This window comes from Epinephelus moara, chromosome 7, assembly GCF_006386435.1.
Source record: "Epinephelus moara isolate mb chromosome 7, YSFRI_EMoa_1.0, whole genome shotgun sequence".
NCBI lineage: Eukaryota > Metazoa > Chordata > Actinopteri > Perciformes > Serranidae > Epinephelus > Epinephelus moara.
Genome location: NC_065512.1, coordinates 23,027,187 through 23,044,533, shown reverse-complemented (window position 1 = coordinate 23,044,533; position 17,347 = coordinate 23,027,187). Strand labels below are relative to the sequence as shown.

The window sequence follows — 17,347 nt, the reverse complement described above, 5'->3', positions numbered from 1 at the left end:
TTTCATGTGATATGCGTGGCATTTCTGTGCGAGCCTGCGTTCGCGAGTAATCCATCCAAGAGTAATGTGTGTGCAAAGCTGTATGAAAGCTCTGTTATACATCATTTTAGTGTAACTTTATCATTTTTTTTCGCTGTGAACACATTGGACTACCGACAAGTGCTTGGCCTTCTCGGAAAGCTATAGTTCCACTGTTTCACGTGATATGCGTGGCTTCTCGCTATGACGCATGGTCGCGGAGAAAATCAATAGAGAAGAACAGGGGTGAATTTGGACGCACTATGCGTCGTTCGGGCCCATAGGGTTAATTGCCAACAACATATGTTAACAGTCACTTCATACAGAGGATCTGCTCCAGGGTCCCTGAGCCTGTACCCGCAAGTCCCATTCAGTAATCCATCCATGATACTAATAAGCCAACTACCTATATACTCTGATAAGGGGACCAAAAATATTTAAGGAAGGGCTATGCAATCCCTGGCCCCACCTGTGCCTGTATCACCAAAAGCAAGGTGAAAGCTCGAGAAATGTGCTGGGTGCGAAGGTTTGAAAGAAGAGACAAACTTGACCTGGGTAAAGCTTCACGTCAACAGCATTCCCAACTTGAGGCTCTAAGCCAGCCTTACAAAGTCTCTACATGAGCCTCGATCACTACCACTCGACCCGCTTGCATAGGATTGGCTGCGTGTAAGCATTACAGCCCGTGGCTCGCTCCCATTGGCTGTTGGGAGTTTTCTCCATATTCATTTCACCTGTTCAAGACCCATCAGAGCTATAAAGTTCCGGCAGGGTTATATGGTGTTGATATGGGACAAGGACGGGGTCTGGCTGTGTGAGAATTGCCACCTGCTGTGCGTCTCAGCTGCCCATCCTTCCAAAGAAACCACACCCCTGGGTGACGGCTGGGATGGGAGCACTAACACACGGAGGGGTGAGAAACACTGAAGTTTACATCCGGTATGCAGCTTTCAGCTGGGATTTTACAGCTTTTTTCTGTTTCTCCAGTGTTGTGCTGAAGCTGCGTGCGAACATATCTACATGTACATAACACACATGCTGCACACACACACAGACAGACTGAGCAACAGAGGGATATAGAAAAAGAAGGAGAGACAGAGCAGCTGTTACATCTTCAAATTACTTCCCCCCAAAAAAAGAACTTAGGTACAAACTGCTCAACTCAGAATCATTATTTATAATTCATTAAATATTCGCATGCAGCACATTTAAGATTCCAGCAATTCATCAAACCCTGCTTAGCTAAACAGCATCCTCAAACATCTGCTCTGAACAATGTCGGCCTATCCTGTGGAGGATTGGGACGGTAGTCACACTTGTGTTTTGTACAAACAGCAAACGAAGAGTTGTTGAATGCACACCTGGCAGACAGGTGTGTAGGAAGAGCTCACTGTCAGCACTGAAACTGAATTTGGAAATACAGTCAAAATTCAATGCTATCCATGGGTGTAGATTTTTTTTTTTTTTTTTTTTGGGGTGGGGTATATTCAGGTAGCACCCACTGTTAAAACAAAAAAAGGAGCCGGGCTGATACAATAAAGGAACAAATTGTTGCATAAAATTCCACCATAATGCAGAAAATTACATGTTTGAGACTCATTTTTTTTCTGGTGTTGTCGTGTTGAAACGAAACCTACGCCTACCATGCTATTAGTGTGTAAAAATTAAACAGTTTCTTTTATTTTCTACTAAGTGATTTTAACTTCGACGAGCCGCTGAGAATGCATCATCAGTGACACATTCACTTCCAGACTGTTAGAAGAAAAACTGCTTCAGTGGCTCAGTTCAAGGAGGCTTCCTGCCTCTCATCTCTAATCAATGAGGGTTTGTTTTACTTCTGCCATGGGCTGTCTCTCCATTACTCACATCATTCAATAATAACAACTAGTGAGAGGAAATGTGTAATGGACAGGTCACAAATACAAACAGAAATGCAATTTGTTTTTACTATTTCCCTTGTGTTGCTGTCGTGTATTGTATGCGTTCTCATATGTTCGTGAAGCTGCCATCTTGACCAGGACTCCCAGGAAAAGACACCTTGTATCTTAATGGGACATCCTGGGTAAATTAAGATGAATAAATAAAAATAAAACAGGCAAAAAAGCATCTCCTCTTGGATGAAAGGTGTTTCTCAATCTAACTACCATCTGACAAAGACACAACCTCAGTGTATTACTGTTCCACCCTCCCATCTACAGTATATTTTAGTGATTTAGTATTACCAGAAAAATGTGAGACTGGGGACGGTCAACCAGTGCAATCCTCCTCATCACACCACCTTCCACAACTCCTCGCTGCTGCTCCTGAGAGTCATCTAGCTGATTACTTAACTCCTGATTGTAATGAGTGTAACTCTGCAGCAACATATTACTCATGCAACAGGTTGGAGTGGAATGTGAACGACAGCTAACTGAGGAATGAATCTCTACAGTTGCTGCTGTGATGCACATGCAAGTGTCTGTTTAAAAAAAAAAAAGGAGGAGATTCACACTCTCAGGGAGCTTAAACACAGCGATCCCACAGGTCTGATAGACACACAATGAATTTACAATGCTCTCACATCTTATCTCGCTGCTCCCTTAAGCTATATACTCTGTTGCAGCGTTGTAGCGAGTCTGTTATCACTTCAGGAGGAAAAATACACTACTCCACTTTCATGAAAAAGTTAATAATTGCTATACAAATCTAGCAGTGCTGGAGAAGGGCTGAAATTTAAATGCAGTAACTTGAACGCATTGGAAATAAAAGGCTTACGCCGATACCTGACAAGCAGATAGTCATTATTCCTGGGAGTGCTAATGAAGAACTTTCTCATTTGGCATTATTTTTTCACACCTCATGAGGATTATTTTACACCATAGGGGCTCAGTCGGAGATAAATTGCTCTACAACGTGAAGTCTTCGCTCTTAATGAGTGAAAAACCTGAGACCAGCCATGACTTAAAAAGACATTGCAAATGCTCTTTAAGGCAGAAAATGAACATAGCAGAGAGCCACCTTGGGTGTCTGCAGATCACTTAGTGCGATCCCTCCTCGCAGACAGGTGAGGGGAGACATGAGGAGGGTGCAGCGGATGTGGCTTTAGAGGGGAGCAGTGCAGTGCCTCCTGCTATCACTCCGGACAAAACCGGAGCCTAAATTGGAGAGCTTCCCCTACACCCAGGATCAACTAGGGAGTATTAATGGATTCGGAGTGGATCAACTGATGGCTATCGTATTTCGCTGTTTTGACTCAGTGTGCATGGACGACCCAACACACACATGTGCATGTGCACCACTGTGGTGCAATGCAGATGTTTACACCCATGTCTTGGTTTGGATCATTTTGTGAGAAAAAAAGCTCTCGCAATCAATTTAGCTGTATCAAACGGCGCTGAGCTGCAAACTTAGATTTATATGAAGAGTGCACAACAGTTCATGTGGTGTTTATTGTGATACAGCCTAATGGAGTGTAAGCATTCAATCAGCACCTGTTTATGTGAGCACATTTTCACTCCAGGTTAAGTCAAAGGTCCAGAGAGATAATTAGGAGGAGAAAAATCTGGTTTTGCTACTAACAGCTCAACAAGCAAGCAAACAACTTATATACCACTCAGGGTTTAAATGTGTTTACACCACAACAACAAGGCTGTCTTCACATGCTTAATAATACTCATTGATCAGGCTCACAGATAGGGATCACGTCAGCCGCCCTGTCCACACCTTCACCACTTAGCCTGTGTGACAGTCAAGCAACACTGCATGTCGTTTCTGTAGCACCACAAACAATTAACGCCAAGTCACACTGTTTCCTGGTGTGTGACAGAGATTCAGCCTCATGCCTTGCTTAACAAGAAAACTCATTAAGGGTGAGAAAAATATTGTGTTCTGACACCAAAGTAAGCCACAATGTAAAAAAATACACAAGCAAAATGCAGCAAACATATTTAGTTTTGAGCGAGCAAACAAACTTAATTCACTTATCAAACTAAGAGTCAGTCCTCCTTTAAAATTTAGACAATATAAACTATTATAAATAATAATTATACATTGATCTACCTATTTTCTAATGTTTTGTGAGTTTTGCTGCATTGATTATTTCATCATCCAATTATGTAATAGTTTATTTTTCAAACCTACAATTACATAATAGGCTCAGGTGATTATATTAATTTAATAGCATATTTTAAAAAATGTTTTACTTACTTACAGTTAAAAATAGTTTATTCATTTTTAACAACAGCTGTCTGAGCACTGAAATACAGGATCAATTAACATTAAGTGACCTACATTATTATAACACCAATCACATCAATAATTTGATAAAAACAGCCATGATGCTTTCTGAAACTATATTACAAATATGACTGATAAAAAGCAATTAATTAATCTGTATTTTCTGTGACAAGTAGCTTCAAAAGCTTTGTACAAATAAAATCAAAAAGATTGTTTACCTCTGCTAAAATTACTTTTATCAAAATAACATAAAAGCTTACACTTCTGTAGCAATTTGAAATAACAATATATAAAATGCATTTAAGTGAAATAACATTTAAATAATAAGCAGGGCATCAAAACTACAACAATTCACAGCTTTATCTTTTCTAGGTTATTCAAAGTTGCATTTTAAAAGCCCAGTTTTTTACTGAATAAACTCAACAACAAAAATTGTATTATAGTAGATGATATAATGAACAACCAGCTCTGCCTTTAAAAATAGACATAATTTAATAGCCAATCCCACCGTGCCTATTAGCACACCTAAGGCTCTACACAGCAAAACACAACAGAAATATATAAGCAAACAGTAAACAGCAGCTGAAACTACAGCAGCCCCACAAAACCAAGATAAACCAGCAGGCCTGAGGATGAGCTCACACACTGCCTCCTAAATGACAAAACAAAAACTAATCATTGATTTACTCTTTAAGCCCTGTCACTATAGTAACCAGAAATATATTTTAAAATCAGATCCATAACGATACACGTAATTATCACGTAATTATCTAAACACAGGATTTAGAAATAACACAAAGGAAATGCAGTTTTAGAATTTTAAACACGTATTGTTAAATAAAAAAGTTATTTCCAAATATGCCTGAGACAGCTTGAGTGGATTAAAATTATATTTAAATGTGATTTAAATTTTGCATAAGGCAGACGTTTGTAAATTACGACTGCAGGTTTGAAAATACGCGTTTTAAGCTTTAAATTTTAAATCAGAGTAAATATTTCTGCACTATAAGACAAAAGCTTTCACAGGCGAAAGGAAAAACTGTGGGGAGGTTTTACTATTAAATTAAATTCTCCACCATCATAATATGGAGTTATACCTCCACGTGTGATTTCGCCCAGTTTCCACTGACTCAAAATGAACACCTGTACGTGTCACGAGCTGCACTCGTGTCGGCCCCACTCATATGGCGAAGATTTCGCTTTACAGGCCTGTTGAGAACACGCACACGCGTTCAGCAGCTTCACACACTGCCGATTGGACACATGCGGGCACATGTATGGACATTTGCTCCATCTGATTCCGCCCTATAGCCGTGCAGTGTGCGGGGCCATCATGGCAGCCATTATGAGGCTCTCCAACATTGCCATGGCCTACGTGCACACTTCTGTGGGGAGTGGCGCAGGCTTTTTTTACACCATGTTGCGCCTTTCAGCACAGAAAAACGAGCCTCAAAGCGAGGAAACAACACAGCAGCTCGATCTGAAGACATTTTGAACATACAGATTTTATTTCTCGACGGTGTGGCACAGCTAAAAAACAGAAAAAAGGCGAGGGCTGTAATGCAGGGAAGTGTAGCCTGCACTGAAGGGGGGAGGACTGTACTGGAAGCGCATAAAGTATGTGTCACGTGTTCCTCCACAAGGGGCTTGAATATTTACCTTTTTGTCACGCAATGTAGTCTTACCCTAAAGCCAAAGGCATTGTTGTGAAACAGGGTGGGTCTATACGTGGAGGGAGCCTATAGGTTGCGTAATCTGCCACCAACGGATGACTTTATTACGCATTACGCACAAGAGAAAAATCTTTAATTATTATTTCCGTGCAATTAAAAGCTCCTTTTCTAATTGTGAGAAGACAAGCTGGTACAAAAGCACAACATATGACAGAGGTGTGTGGACTTTAGGGTTAACGTATAGATTTACTCACAAAAAAAACACCAGCTCGCACTTTTCCTCACGCGCACACACACACATACATACAATCTGTGCTTCCCACATGCATACACACACATGCATATAGTAACCAGAGGAGAGGCTTGGCTGATTGGTATGCAACTCATCGTGCATTGCGGTGTTACAGTCAATAATGAAACCTAACTTTATCGCTCACATACAGGGAAAACGGCCTTATAGGGAAACCATTACGCATTACACAGCTGCCTATATGAAAGTGAGAGTACAACCTATATCAGATTCAGTTGAGATTATTTTTTACATGTGTGCACTTAGTGTGTGTGTGTGTGTGTCCATGTTTTACAGTGGGGTAGGCCTTGCTGCAGATCACGCGATATGGCAGCAGCAACTGTGTGTTCTGCGGATGTTGGGGCTAAACTGCTTCTTTGTCGCTTTCTTTCTTTTGTTTCAACGCCATGCAGTTACACTTCCATCGCCGGGGAGTAAAACAACAGCAGCGTGGCTCGAAATCACGCACAGGAGCCGAGAGAAGAGGAAAAAACTGCGTGCTATATTTCTCAGCGGAAGCCTACAGGTCACAGTCTGCCATGGGGCACAGTATAGGCGTATGACACAATGTGTGTGTGTGTGCGTGTAAGTGAGTGTGTGTGTGTCAGATTGTAGGCCTACCTTAGTTTTTTGGGAACAGAGTAGTCTACCTCTATCACCTTGCCGTGTAATTCAACTTTACCTGTAGGGGCGAGAATTGATAGTGTAACATTAGCTGTGTGTCATGAAAGCAACAATGCAAAGCTGGTAGGCCTACACAGCAACACTTTGAATCACTTCACCAAGTAGGTGCGTCCCCATTCAAACAGCCAACCCCTCAAAAAAGTACTGTACCCGGGCGCGTTGTGCGCACGGCGGCGGCTAAACTGGGTATGTTTGGATTAAAACAAGCACACAGTGACATTTTGGGGGTCACAACTGGGGGGAATCGGCGCCAAAATGAAGTATGATAAGCTTATAGTGTGGGGGGGAAATGGGCAGCCATGCTTTCCACTCCCACAACCCTCACACAGTGCAATGAGGGGTATTTTTTTCAGCTCCGAGTAAAGAATGCAACATCAAAGAAGAGATGGTTTGAAAGGAGAATGACTTGTACTCTTTCTATTCTAGGTAGGTGTTTCTTAATTCTCCGTGTTGACCCAGCCCGAGGGGGTTGAATTTGAAGCGCTCCTCGGCGAAGCTTGAACACGGGTTTTCGTTACTATTGAGTGGCCTGGCGCAGCACGGAATTAGCGTCTCACCTCGTCCCCCCTCAGCTACCTGTTTATTAGCTCTTTCCTCCGGACCCCCATGACCCACCTCCAAGACACCTCGTAAAAACATACCCAGACATCAGAGGAACATGGATCTGACAAGTTTTCCGCGCTCGCGTCGCTCTGCTCTCTTCAATAAAATCAAGATAAAAAATAAGTGAAAAATAATTATGCCTACCCGAACCATCAGACCATCCCATACATTCCAGCGGGTGATTGCAAAGTAGCGCCCCACACTATCGGAATCTCCAAAATATAGGTTATTGTGCGCGTAAATAGCGTTACGACGGCTCGTGTTTTCTTTAGGCAAACGGGCACTAAAGCCCTGAGTGTGTCCTGTGATCGATCATTTATCCAATTTTTGTTGGAGCGTGCATGGCTGAGCGTTCATCTAAAACTCTGATGGCACACGGATGTGATCGCAAAACACTGTCCCGAGCAACAACAACAACAAAAATATAACAATAATAACACAAGCAATGCGTAATATGCCACATTTGGGACACCCTGAGCTTTTGTGTTTTTTTAAACCTCATCTTGCAGTTTGACTCGCTGTGATATTTTCCCTGTCACCAGCACAGCATCACTTATCAAATCCACACTTACCAGAAAGAGTCTCTATAGCCTTTATGGCCGAGTTCTGGTCGGGGAAGTCCACAAAAGCATAGCCGGATTTCAGTAGGACCTGCTCGGGCACTGGCAGCTTCCTCTCCCTAAAGAGCTGCTTCAAGTCCTCCTCAGTGACCGAAGGACTTAAATTCCCAATATATAGTCTGTACATGATCTGAGAGGAAAAATCTCGAAGGGGTATCAGATCTTAAGAGTGAGAGAGAGTGGCGATTTTTTGCAGAGAAGTAGAAAAATAAAAAATAAAATAAAGTAGAAAAAAATCTGATGGCATTAAAATAAAAAAACGCTGCAATTATCACCCCCCAGGAAATTACTAAACTATAGGCGACCCCCCAGCACCAACTCTGGCCCCGGTCTAACTCTTTTAACAGGGACTGGGGGAAAAAGTGTCGTTACGACGCTACTCTGGAGCCAACAAGCACCGCCTCTAAATAAAATCTCCCTTAAAAATCACAAGAAAAAAAATGTTTGGAGGTGCATGTGGATTCTCCAGCGTAGAAAGTACATTAGGGTATGAAAGTGGCATGATGATGAGTGGGTACACTGAGCAAAGGGATGGGCTTAAAGGAGGCAGAGGGGTTATTTCATCAAATCATAATAAGGGCCGTGCCTTGGGTCCCTCCAGGCTGGGGGAGTGAGAAAAAAAAGGGCTACTGTGTGGAAAATCAAGTCGCTGTCACTGTACTTGTCGACCCAAACAGTGTCACTGATCCCCACAGTTTGCCTTTTATTTATTTATGAGACACACAGAAATATGGATTTATGGAGCGGAGTGTGCAGGGGGTCCTAGCCTCGCCATGGATGCCTGTTTTGGATATCATAAAAACATCTGTGACTATATTTAGGTAGGATTTATGAAACTAAAAATAAGAAACATTATTTCAACAATACAGAAAGTGAAACCTTAAAGCAGCCATTTTTGTACATTCTGTCCTTATGTAGAAATACCACTGAAATAAACACCATTTCCTGGTCAGGGCCCCGCTGGTTAAAGGGCTTGCAATCTTACACAATGCCATTAAAGGTGATGACACTTTCGCTTTGCATTTCAACCTGTGGATAGTGCTAATGGATCCAAACTGTAAAAGTGAGCAAATATTTATTTTTAGACACTGATAAGGAGAAGTGAGGGGATTCCTGGCCCTCGATTTTATCCGTGCAATGGGGGGAGGCGGCCTCTGTGCAGAGTCACTCACTCATGTATACATATCATCTTTTATTGTAATGTAGGTGTGTGCATGTGGGTGTGTTTGGGAGGGGAGCTAAGCCAAGTCAAAAGCTGGTAATGTAAAGGGAGAGGGCTGCGTGGCGATGGCGGGGGGGGGGGAGGCAGGCTGCAGTGCTCGTGCATGGATTTGTACCTTCACCGGTTACCAAGGGGAGGAGCCTCTCGCCTACAGCATTTGAGTGTTTCTACATGTGACTGGCCTGCGCCTTGGAACATTACTGCCACCCTACTGTAGTGGAGAGAGTGCCAGCAGCAGGAGTGACCATTCCTCGCCTTGTTTACGTCAGTGTGTGAACAGAGGAATGTCCAAGCTATGGCCTATTTACAAAACAGCTCTTTAGTTGCTTTGCTAATGACATGCTAACACAGTTGTTGCGGGGGCCTTCCTGCTTCCTCCGGCTGGGACTCAAAGAGTTCAAATAAATGACCCATTTGTTTCAGTCACATTAGTTGACAGTCATTTTTACAATCCTTGACATTTAATTTGTAACTTATAAATTAAACAATATCCAATTATCACCTTTCATTACCATTTAAATAGCAGTTACATCTTTATAACTGTTCTAAGTGGATAAATTCAAAGCAGGATTTGTTTGCATCCTCTCTTGTTAACATGTTATGCCCAATTAAGTCACATCATGCAACCACCCAAAAATAAATTCCACTCAAAAAAGGGAAAGTTAACCAGACGGGATGTGACATTTAGGGAACACAGAGCGACCTGCTGACCTCAACAGAACAACACACACACACACAGCAAATGCAGACTTGTGGTAGACGAGGGAGAGAAACAGGCTGATGCAGTTTCCAAGGTGTGGTTAAACTGTGTGACTGGTGTCCTTTCACTTTCCTCTTTATATCATACCGCTGCATCACATTTTCTGTTAATGATGGTCACCACCTTTTAGCAGAAAAACTCCACCTTTGTGAAAATGCTATCACAACACAGAAAATACATACACGTGAGCAGATAAAAACTGTTAGAAAGAGAGGGGGTGGGATTGGATGAAAGAAGTATTCAGCAGCATAAAAACAAACTAGGGTTGAAATGGAATTAAAATGGCAGCTTACATCCATGATAACAGTTTATATATTGTACTTAATATCTAGGCTGTGTCAAAGGTCCATTCTTCTCAGATGTTGTGAAATAAAAAAGCGTAAAATAGCTACGTATTGCACACACGAGCAGTTTTGAGGAACTGGCAGTTACATGATTTTCCTGTTTTGCTAGATTTCTTTTTTTTTTGCCAGTATTTCAGGAAGAAATTCACAAGCAAAGCATTTTAAAATACAGTACAAAGAGAACAGTTGAGTCAATTTACATCAACTCCATCTTATATGTGTTAATATTTTTTACCACAGGATATCTAATGTGTTTCCATTGCTGATACTATACTTTAATTTAATAGGATAGTTCATGACTGAAATCTATCCACCTCCTTTGTATCAGGTTGAAGGGATTATTGTATATTTCAAAACACAGACAGATAAAACTTGTCTGGATTGATCAATCCGACTAGATGTTTTCTCTTAATAATATGGATGAACAAACCCTTTTAACTACATCTTCAGACTACAATAGAGACTCCAACAAGTCATTTATTTACCATGTAATGTACTGTACTGTATGTCATGGATGAGGAAACACGTTTGGACTCCTGTGTGACCAGTAGGGGTAGATGTTGGACTTGGCAAGTGTTGCTTTACCACATGTTGAGTAGCAGTTAAAACACTGTACTTGGTGATAGTAACTTGTGTAGCTGCATTTACTCATGGATCACTCAGCCTGATAAGTTTAATTATTATAAGGAGTGCCAAAAAGAATCAACATTTAACACATATATACACTTTAAAGCTTTTTAAGACCTTTTCAAAATCATTTTAAACAAAAATTAAAACAGATTTGTGGACAAATTATACTTTTTTTGTGCAAGCTTTGCAGGTAAATATAAAGGTAACTAGAATATATGAAACATGCAGAAGAGCTTAACTCATTTAGATGCAAAGAAATCATGAAGAATAAGTGAAATAAGTCAAATGTTTGTTGCAATTAAGACCTTTTCAATTCATATTTTAAGACTATTGCATGAGTTTTAAGGCCTAATATTAATAAAAATTGAATTTAGGACCTGCAGACACCTTAACACACATATATATTTCTTCAGACTTGAGCCTGGCTGCCTTACTGATACACAGCAGCATTCAAAAGACAGATGTAGGGAATATTAGCCTGATAATCAGACAGAATTCCCATTTTGTTTGACATCATTATTTGAATTACTGAAAAAAAAACAACTAAGATGTAGGCAAAGATTCAAAGGACTGGAAGCAGGCGAAGGGAGTGTGTGGCTCTCTTTTCCCAGGAGTTATTAGATAGCTGTAACTTTACTAATGCATTTAGCCATATTCATTCAAGGGATATACTTAAATCAGACCAGTCAATGTTATTATTGTTTACAGGAAGTAATGGGATTGTTTCTGGGTAATTTCATAAGTATGAATTTATGATATTAACTGGTAGCTTTGATATAATTTGACTGTTTTTATAGTTTTTAAGAGGAAAGCATTTTAGACTTGATATAAGCTCATGTCGTCAGCATGCATTCGCTGATGTGATAGTGTAATTGTTGCTCTCCAGAGAAACTGCGGCAAAGACACACAGTTGCAGCTTTTATTGTCAAAACTGAGGAACTTAATTTCTGTAGAAACCAGCACATAGCAATGTGATAGTATGAAGGCTTTAATGCATCCTTCCGAAGTATTATAACAACCTTGCAACAGCAAAACAAAGTAATGTAGAATTGCTGTAAGGAAGGACATGAGTCACAGTGGAAAAAAAAATCAATTTCCTTTTAATCTGTTCAAAGATGGACTTTCACTCGATTTGTATACAAAAAAAAAAAAAATACATTAATAAAAACATTAATATATTTTTTGCGGCAGATGTTGCCAATACATTTAAAATTAAAAACATGAGGGGACAGCTTGAGTCACGTCAAATGACACTGCTTCAAAACTGATCTCGGTATACATTTACTGGTCATGTACGTTAGCAAACAAGAAGTGTGATGATCACCTTAAGAAAGAAGACCTATTCTGAAATCAATCATTCCACTCAGAAACATTTCCTGTCCGTGTGTGGGAGGTGGAGGGGCTTGACGGCAACACTCAGTAGCGACCTGCAGAAGAAGAAGGAAAAAAAACAAACAAACCCCACAACAGTATCATTAGACACATTAAAACCTGTTAAATGCTTCAATGAAAGACTGGATCATTTATGAGAAGCACTCACGGGGAGAATAAGACCGTGATCTGGATCGAGACCTGTAGGCCCCTCTGTAGTATGGGGACGGGGATCGCCTTCTGAAAACAGGCAAATTAAAAACACACTGTCATACTGTCCTTTTTCAGAGGGTTTCACATGTAAAAATACAAGTTGGTGATAAAAGTCCCATTTTGAGTCTGCGGGACTTCTGCTAAAAGACGATGATAGTCACCTGTATGATCTGTAATGGTCCCTGTCGTCATAGCGATCATAGCCGCCTCTGTCGTATCCACGGTCATATCCGCGATCATATCCACGGTCATAGTCACGTGAGCTGCGTCGAGGACCACTGGGACCTCCACCTCCACCACTACACAAAAGACAAAACATAGATGAGGCTTTTGTTTCATATTTAACTCAACTTACAGCGGTTTCATTTTTACGATTCTGTTTCAAGTTTGAAAGACAGGTATCCAATATGTCACGTTATATTCAGTTTATTTTACTGTTATAATAAGAAGGCTCCACTTATAAAGTCATCTTTTAAGTCTGCTGTTAATGCAGCTGTTAATGCAGCTGTTTATACTCTCTCTGGGTTGTACTCATCCACACATGTGGCTTTAGCAAGCATATGGTCAGGCCACGGGACACTCTGCGAGTCCAACTTAACAGGTAAAAAAAAAAAATTTAATTGTAATGTAAAACATCAGGAATTACATTTCTTTTCATTTTTATAAAAACAGGACCTTCCCTTGCTGAAGTCACAGGATTGGTCATTGCTTTTAAGAGGAAACAACATGCCTTATATTCAACCTGGTGTTAATTTTCTATGAGTAGACTCATTTCCAGCTGAAACTGCATGTCTGATCTAATCTGTGTTATTATTATCTGACTAAGTTCTGAATCTGGTACAGTTTCAACAAACAATACATCGCTCTATTGCGTGTTGATATTGTAAATTTGATTAAGCTTAATTCATTAATACGACAATTCCTGTTTAAAACATGACACATACAGTTCTGAGGAAAGTGATTACTCAGCTCTGAATTACTAAACCTACACCTGAATAAGTCACACAACTCCATTTCTTTTCCAGCTAAATTTGTCACTTCAACTAAATCTAACAAATCCAAACAAACAATCAGTATGTTTCGGATGCCTTACTATGTTGGCCGGCCCATGTAGATTCCAGGTGTTGGGGTGTGAGGTCTTTTTGTGATGGAGAAGTCCACCCTGATCCTACGACCATCCAGCTCCATGCCATTGGCTCGTTCCTTTGCCTAAGATGAACAAACAAAAATGATCTTTAGACCCACAAAATTCCACAAATATGTTTGACAGGTGCCTTTGCTGTCTCATCTTCTTTTACCTCTTTAGCGTCATCGGTGTTCTCGAAGTAAACGAAAGCAAAGCCCCTGGAACGCCTCGACTGCTGGTCGTACACAATAGAGACATCTGCCAGGGGGCCGTATTTAGAGAAGACTTCCCTCAGATCCCTCTCTGTGGTGTACAAGCTCAGGCCAAACACTCCCACACAACCGTTCGGGTCTGGATTAGCCTGTAAAATTAAAAAATATTCAGGTTTTGAAGAGTCCATACTCATTCAAGAAGGTGTTTTTTATAGCAGAGTTTCTTGAATATTAAATTATGAATTAATTTATAGAAATGTTTAGGATCTAGGATGAATATTTTCAGATATTACGCAGGAAGAACACAAATTCAACTTTTAAAATATGTCAAACCTCTTGTACCCACAAGGGCCATAGAGTACTTACACGGTTGCCGATATGCCTGCGGCGGTTGGACATTGGTGAGCGGCTATGGCTCCTGCGGCGGCGCTCTCCACTGTAGGACCTGCTGTGAGATCGGCGACGATAGGACCTAGAGCGGGAGCGAGATCGGCTATAGTGTCTACGGGAGCCACGATGGGAGTGGGACCTGTAAAGACAAAAACACTCAAACATTCATAATGGTCCCATGGTTATTCACATTTCTCAATTTCTCTAAAACTGCGTCAAAAGGAACACACATCTATATCCAATTTCTCAACTAGCAAGGGGAAAGTATTAGTAATTGTCACTCACCCAGATTTTGACCTGGATCGGGACCGAGATTTAGAGCGGGAGTGGCGGGAGCCCTCTTTAGAACGAGCAGGCGACCGAGCTGGGGAGCGGCTTGCCGACTTCCCAGAGCCCCGAGGACTGACACTCCTGGATCTAGAGCGAGACTCCTGAACGAACCACACACACCAACACAACTCTTGTCAGCACCAGTGTGAGGACAAACTGAGACATATGCCTAAACAATTATATGTGGTAATTAAGACTATCCTGTGAAAATACAGGAAAGAACAGAATTTAGGATTGTGGGTTAGAAATGCAAGTTAATGCTATTTCTGTAGCCATGGATAATTAATATCAATAAGATTACATTAATCAATATTAAACTGTCAACATGATGAATAACAGAAATTTGTCAGTTGTGTAAAAATTGTAATGATTTAAACTGTTGTATTCAATAACAAGAACATGCACGCATTTGACAAACAGACCAGAAAATTACTTAGCGCGGTGGCCTTATCCAGATTACTTCCTTAACTTCATTTCTGTAACTTCATTACTTCACATTATTCTTCTTTCTTCAATTGTTTTACTTCTTCTTACTTCCCCCATCTCACACACTGCCCATACTTCTTCCCTCCTGTTTTAGCATGCATTCAACAATTCAGCTTCACACATCTGAGCTTCATATTATTGAAAATAAAGTGGACTTCTTCCGCATTTTCTTCGTCCAACCTTAACCTTTATGAAAAAGAAAAGGATGAAGAATATATAACTGCAATTAAAACTGCACCCTCATTCAAATTTTAATGTGTTATTGTAATCTTATAACATGCATGGGAATGTTTAAGACCACATAATACAAATCTTAAATGTTAATTTCTACAAATATTTCACTTTCAGTGCTTCTATGTACACCGTTATGCCCTATCAGCCACTTTCAGTAGGGTGTACGAAGCATCTTGGTTGAATCAGACACAGACAGGAAAGCAGAACAAACAATAAGGTCCTATACATATACACAATCACAAGATGGTACAGAATATGAAATGATTTATTCTCATTTTTACATTTACATTTTTAACAATAAATGTATGGTGTTTCATGTTGAATAGATCCTGCTCACATAATTTGTCAAGTGGCTGTTAAGGCATCCAGGTGTGTATGAAACCACTGAATGTGAATAATAGCTATGATTACACCCCACCAACAGTACCTTCATTTAAAATAAGCCAATGACCTCAAGATGCTTCTGCTACTCATTTGTATTGACTTGCATTACCGTGTGTGTGTGTGTGTGTGTGTGTGTGTGTGTGTGTGTGTATACACACATTATATATATATATATATATATATATATATATATAGAGAGAGAGAGAGCAAAGACAAATGTCTCTTAAGGGAAACTGTTTAAACAGAGGGGCACACACACTCATCGTGGCCTTGTATTAACCATTTATTTACAATGGAAAAAATCAGGGGAGTAAGACAGGTAACATGCAACGGGAACGGGAAACACGAGGGTTCAATGTGCGAGTTAATGCAAATGAATAAGAAGACATCTTGAGGCGGTTCGTTGGTTAAACTATTTTACACCATTATGTCGCTTGATTGACACAAAGTTGCCGCGCCCAAAATGAGACAAACCACAATTACAGTTTCGGATTAATGTTTGCAATTGTAGGATCACAAATGATCATCTCATGTAGAACTAGAGCAAAGTTAAACTAACGTGAACATCAAACCATACTCCTTTCAATTTCTGCACACAGGCCGTCTGTTGGATTAGCTCACGTTACAGTCAAGGCATTCAACTCATATGGCTGCTTACAGCGCCATTTGCAACCGTAACGTTAGCTAAGTGTGTGCCTCCGAATGATTAAAGTTAAACGATAAACACGTGAAATCTCAGTTTGATCATTCAGAGGTTTGGTGTTCAATAACCTTGTTGGTTGGCTAAATTTTGCATCAATATTGCAGTATGTGGCCTAGCTAACATTGATCAGCTAGCGTTAGCCAGCTAGCTAGCTTAGCAAACGGTTATAACAGACGCCATGATGTGCTGTAACATTACATTGCCGGGAGCACATTTTGATCACATAACTGTAGGTATAAGCAAATTAATATCAAATTGGACATAGATATATCTTGTAAAATCATTAAAAACTGCAGTTATGGATTTCTCACTGGAGAGTTAAGCTAGCTAGCTATCGTTAGCCGACACAATGTGAAGACGTTACCATTTCCGATCCACACAACCGAGACATTTACACATAATAGTTAGCTCAATTACAACATTACAAAGCTTTCACAAAGCTTATACGTACCCGGTCGCCGTAACCTTTGCCGCTATCGCTCATTTTTAGTGCCACTGAATATATTACAATGACAAATGTTATGCCGCGGTGCTAGCTAGCTAGCTGCATTCGATAGTACGTGTGTGTATGAGAGGTGGTGAACGTGAGTGCTGCAGCAGCGACTATAAACCCCCTCCCCCCTGCGCAGCATGCATGGGATAGACAGATGCCATGAGGCCAGCTCTTTCTTTAAAAATAAACTCTTATAACTTCTTTAACGAATTGGTATTTCAAGAGTTACTTAGGTATGTATGCACCGTCTTAATCTATATCCCAGTAACAGTTCACAGCCCACTACTGCGAAATACCATGTTTTGGCAAGTGATCAACTGATCAAGTTAGGGACTGTTCGTTACTGA

The 17,347-nt window shown here is 40.5% G+C and overlaps 2 protein-coding genes across 4 annotated transcripts in view; both read right to left on the bottom strand.

Annotated features, from left to right (window-relative positions):
- igf2bp2a (insulin-like growth factor 2 mRNA binding protein 2a) overlaps positions 1–8,580 on the bottom strand; it is a 77,695-nt gene extending 69,115 nt beyond the window's left edge. The window contains exons 1-2 of one of the 3 annotated variants that reach the window (XM_050049094.1): positions 8,055–8,580; positions 6,817–6,877 (exon numbers count right to left, since the gene is read on the bottom strand). In XM_050049094.1, coding sequence (XP_049905051.1) covers positions 6,817–6,877; positions 8,055–8,229 — 236 coding nt within the window. In that variant the 5' untranslated portion in view covers positions 8,230–8,580. Of the gene's footprint in view, positions 1–6,816; positions 6,878–7,626; positions 7,997–8,054 lie in introns of those variants that run through there. The other 2 variants (XM_050049093.1, XM_050049095.1) reach the window with 2 other exon arrangements.
- Positions 8,581–11,965: 3,385 nt separating this feature from the next.
- Positions 11,966–17,116, bottom strand: tra2b (transformer 2 beta homolog). Its single transcript, XM_050049096.1, has 8 exons — positions 16,959–17,116; positions 14,656–14,801; positions 14,347–14,509; positions 13,941–14,129; positions 13,736–13,851; positions 12,804–12,941; positions 12,599–12,669; positions 11,966–12,485 (listed from the first exon to the last, which is right to left on the bottom strand). The coding sequence occupies exons 1-8, from the start codon at positions 16,989–16,991 to the stop codon at positions 12,475–12,477; spliced, it is 867 nt and encodes a 288-aa protein (XP_049905053.1). The 5' UTR covers positions 16,992–17,116; the 3' UTR covers positions 11,966–12,474.
- Positions 17,117–17,347: the final 231 nt, after the last annotated feature.

Excerpts from the sequence above, each read along its gene's own strand:
- tra2b (XM_050049096.1), bottom strand. The coding sequence starts at position 16,991 with ATGAGCGATAGCGGCAAAGGTTACGGCGACCGG. Across the intron at positions 14,130-14,346 it reads GCAGGCATATCGGCAACCGT|GCTAATCCAGACCCGAACGG; the intron begins GTAAGTACTCTA and ends TTAATTTTACAG. Across the intron at positions 13,852-13,940 it reads ACACCGATGACGCTAAAGAG|GCAAAGGAACGAGCCAATGG; the intron begins GTAAAAGAAGAT and ends TGTTCATCTTAG.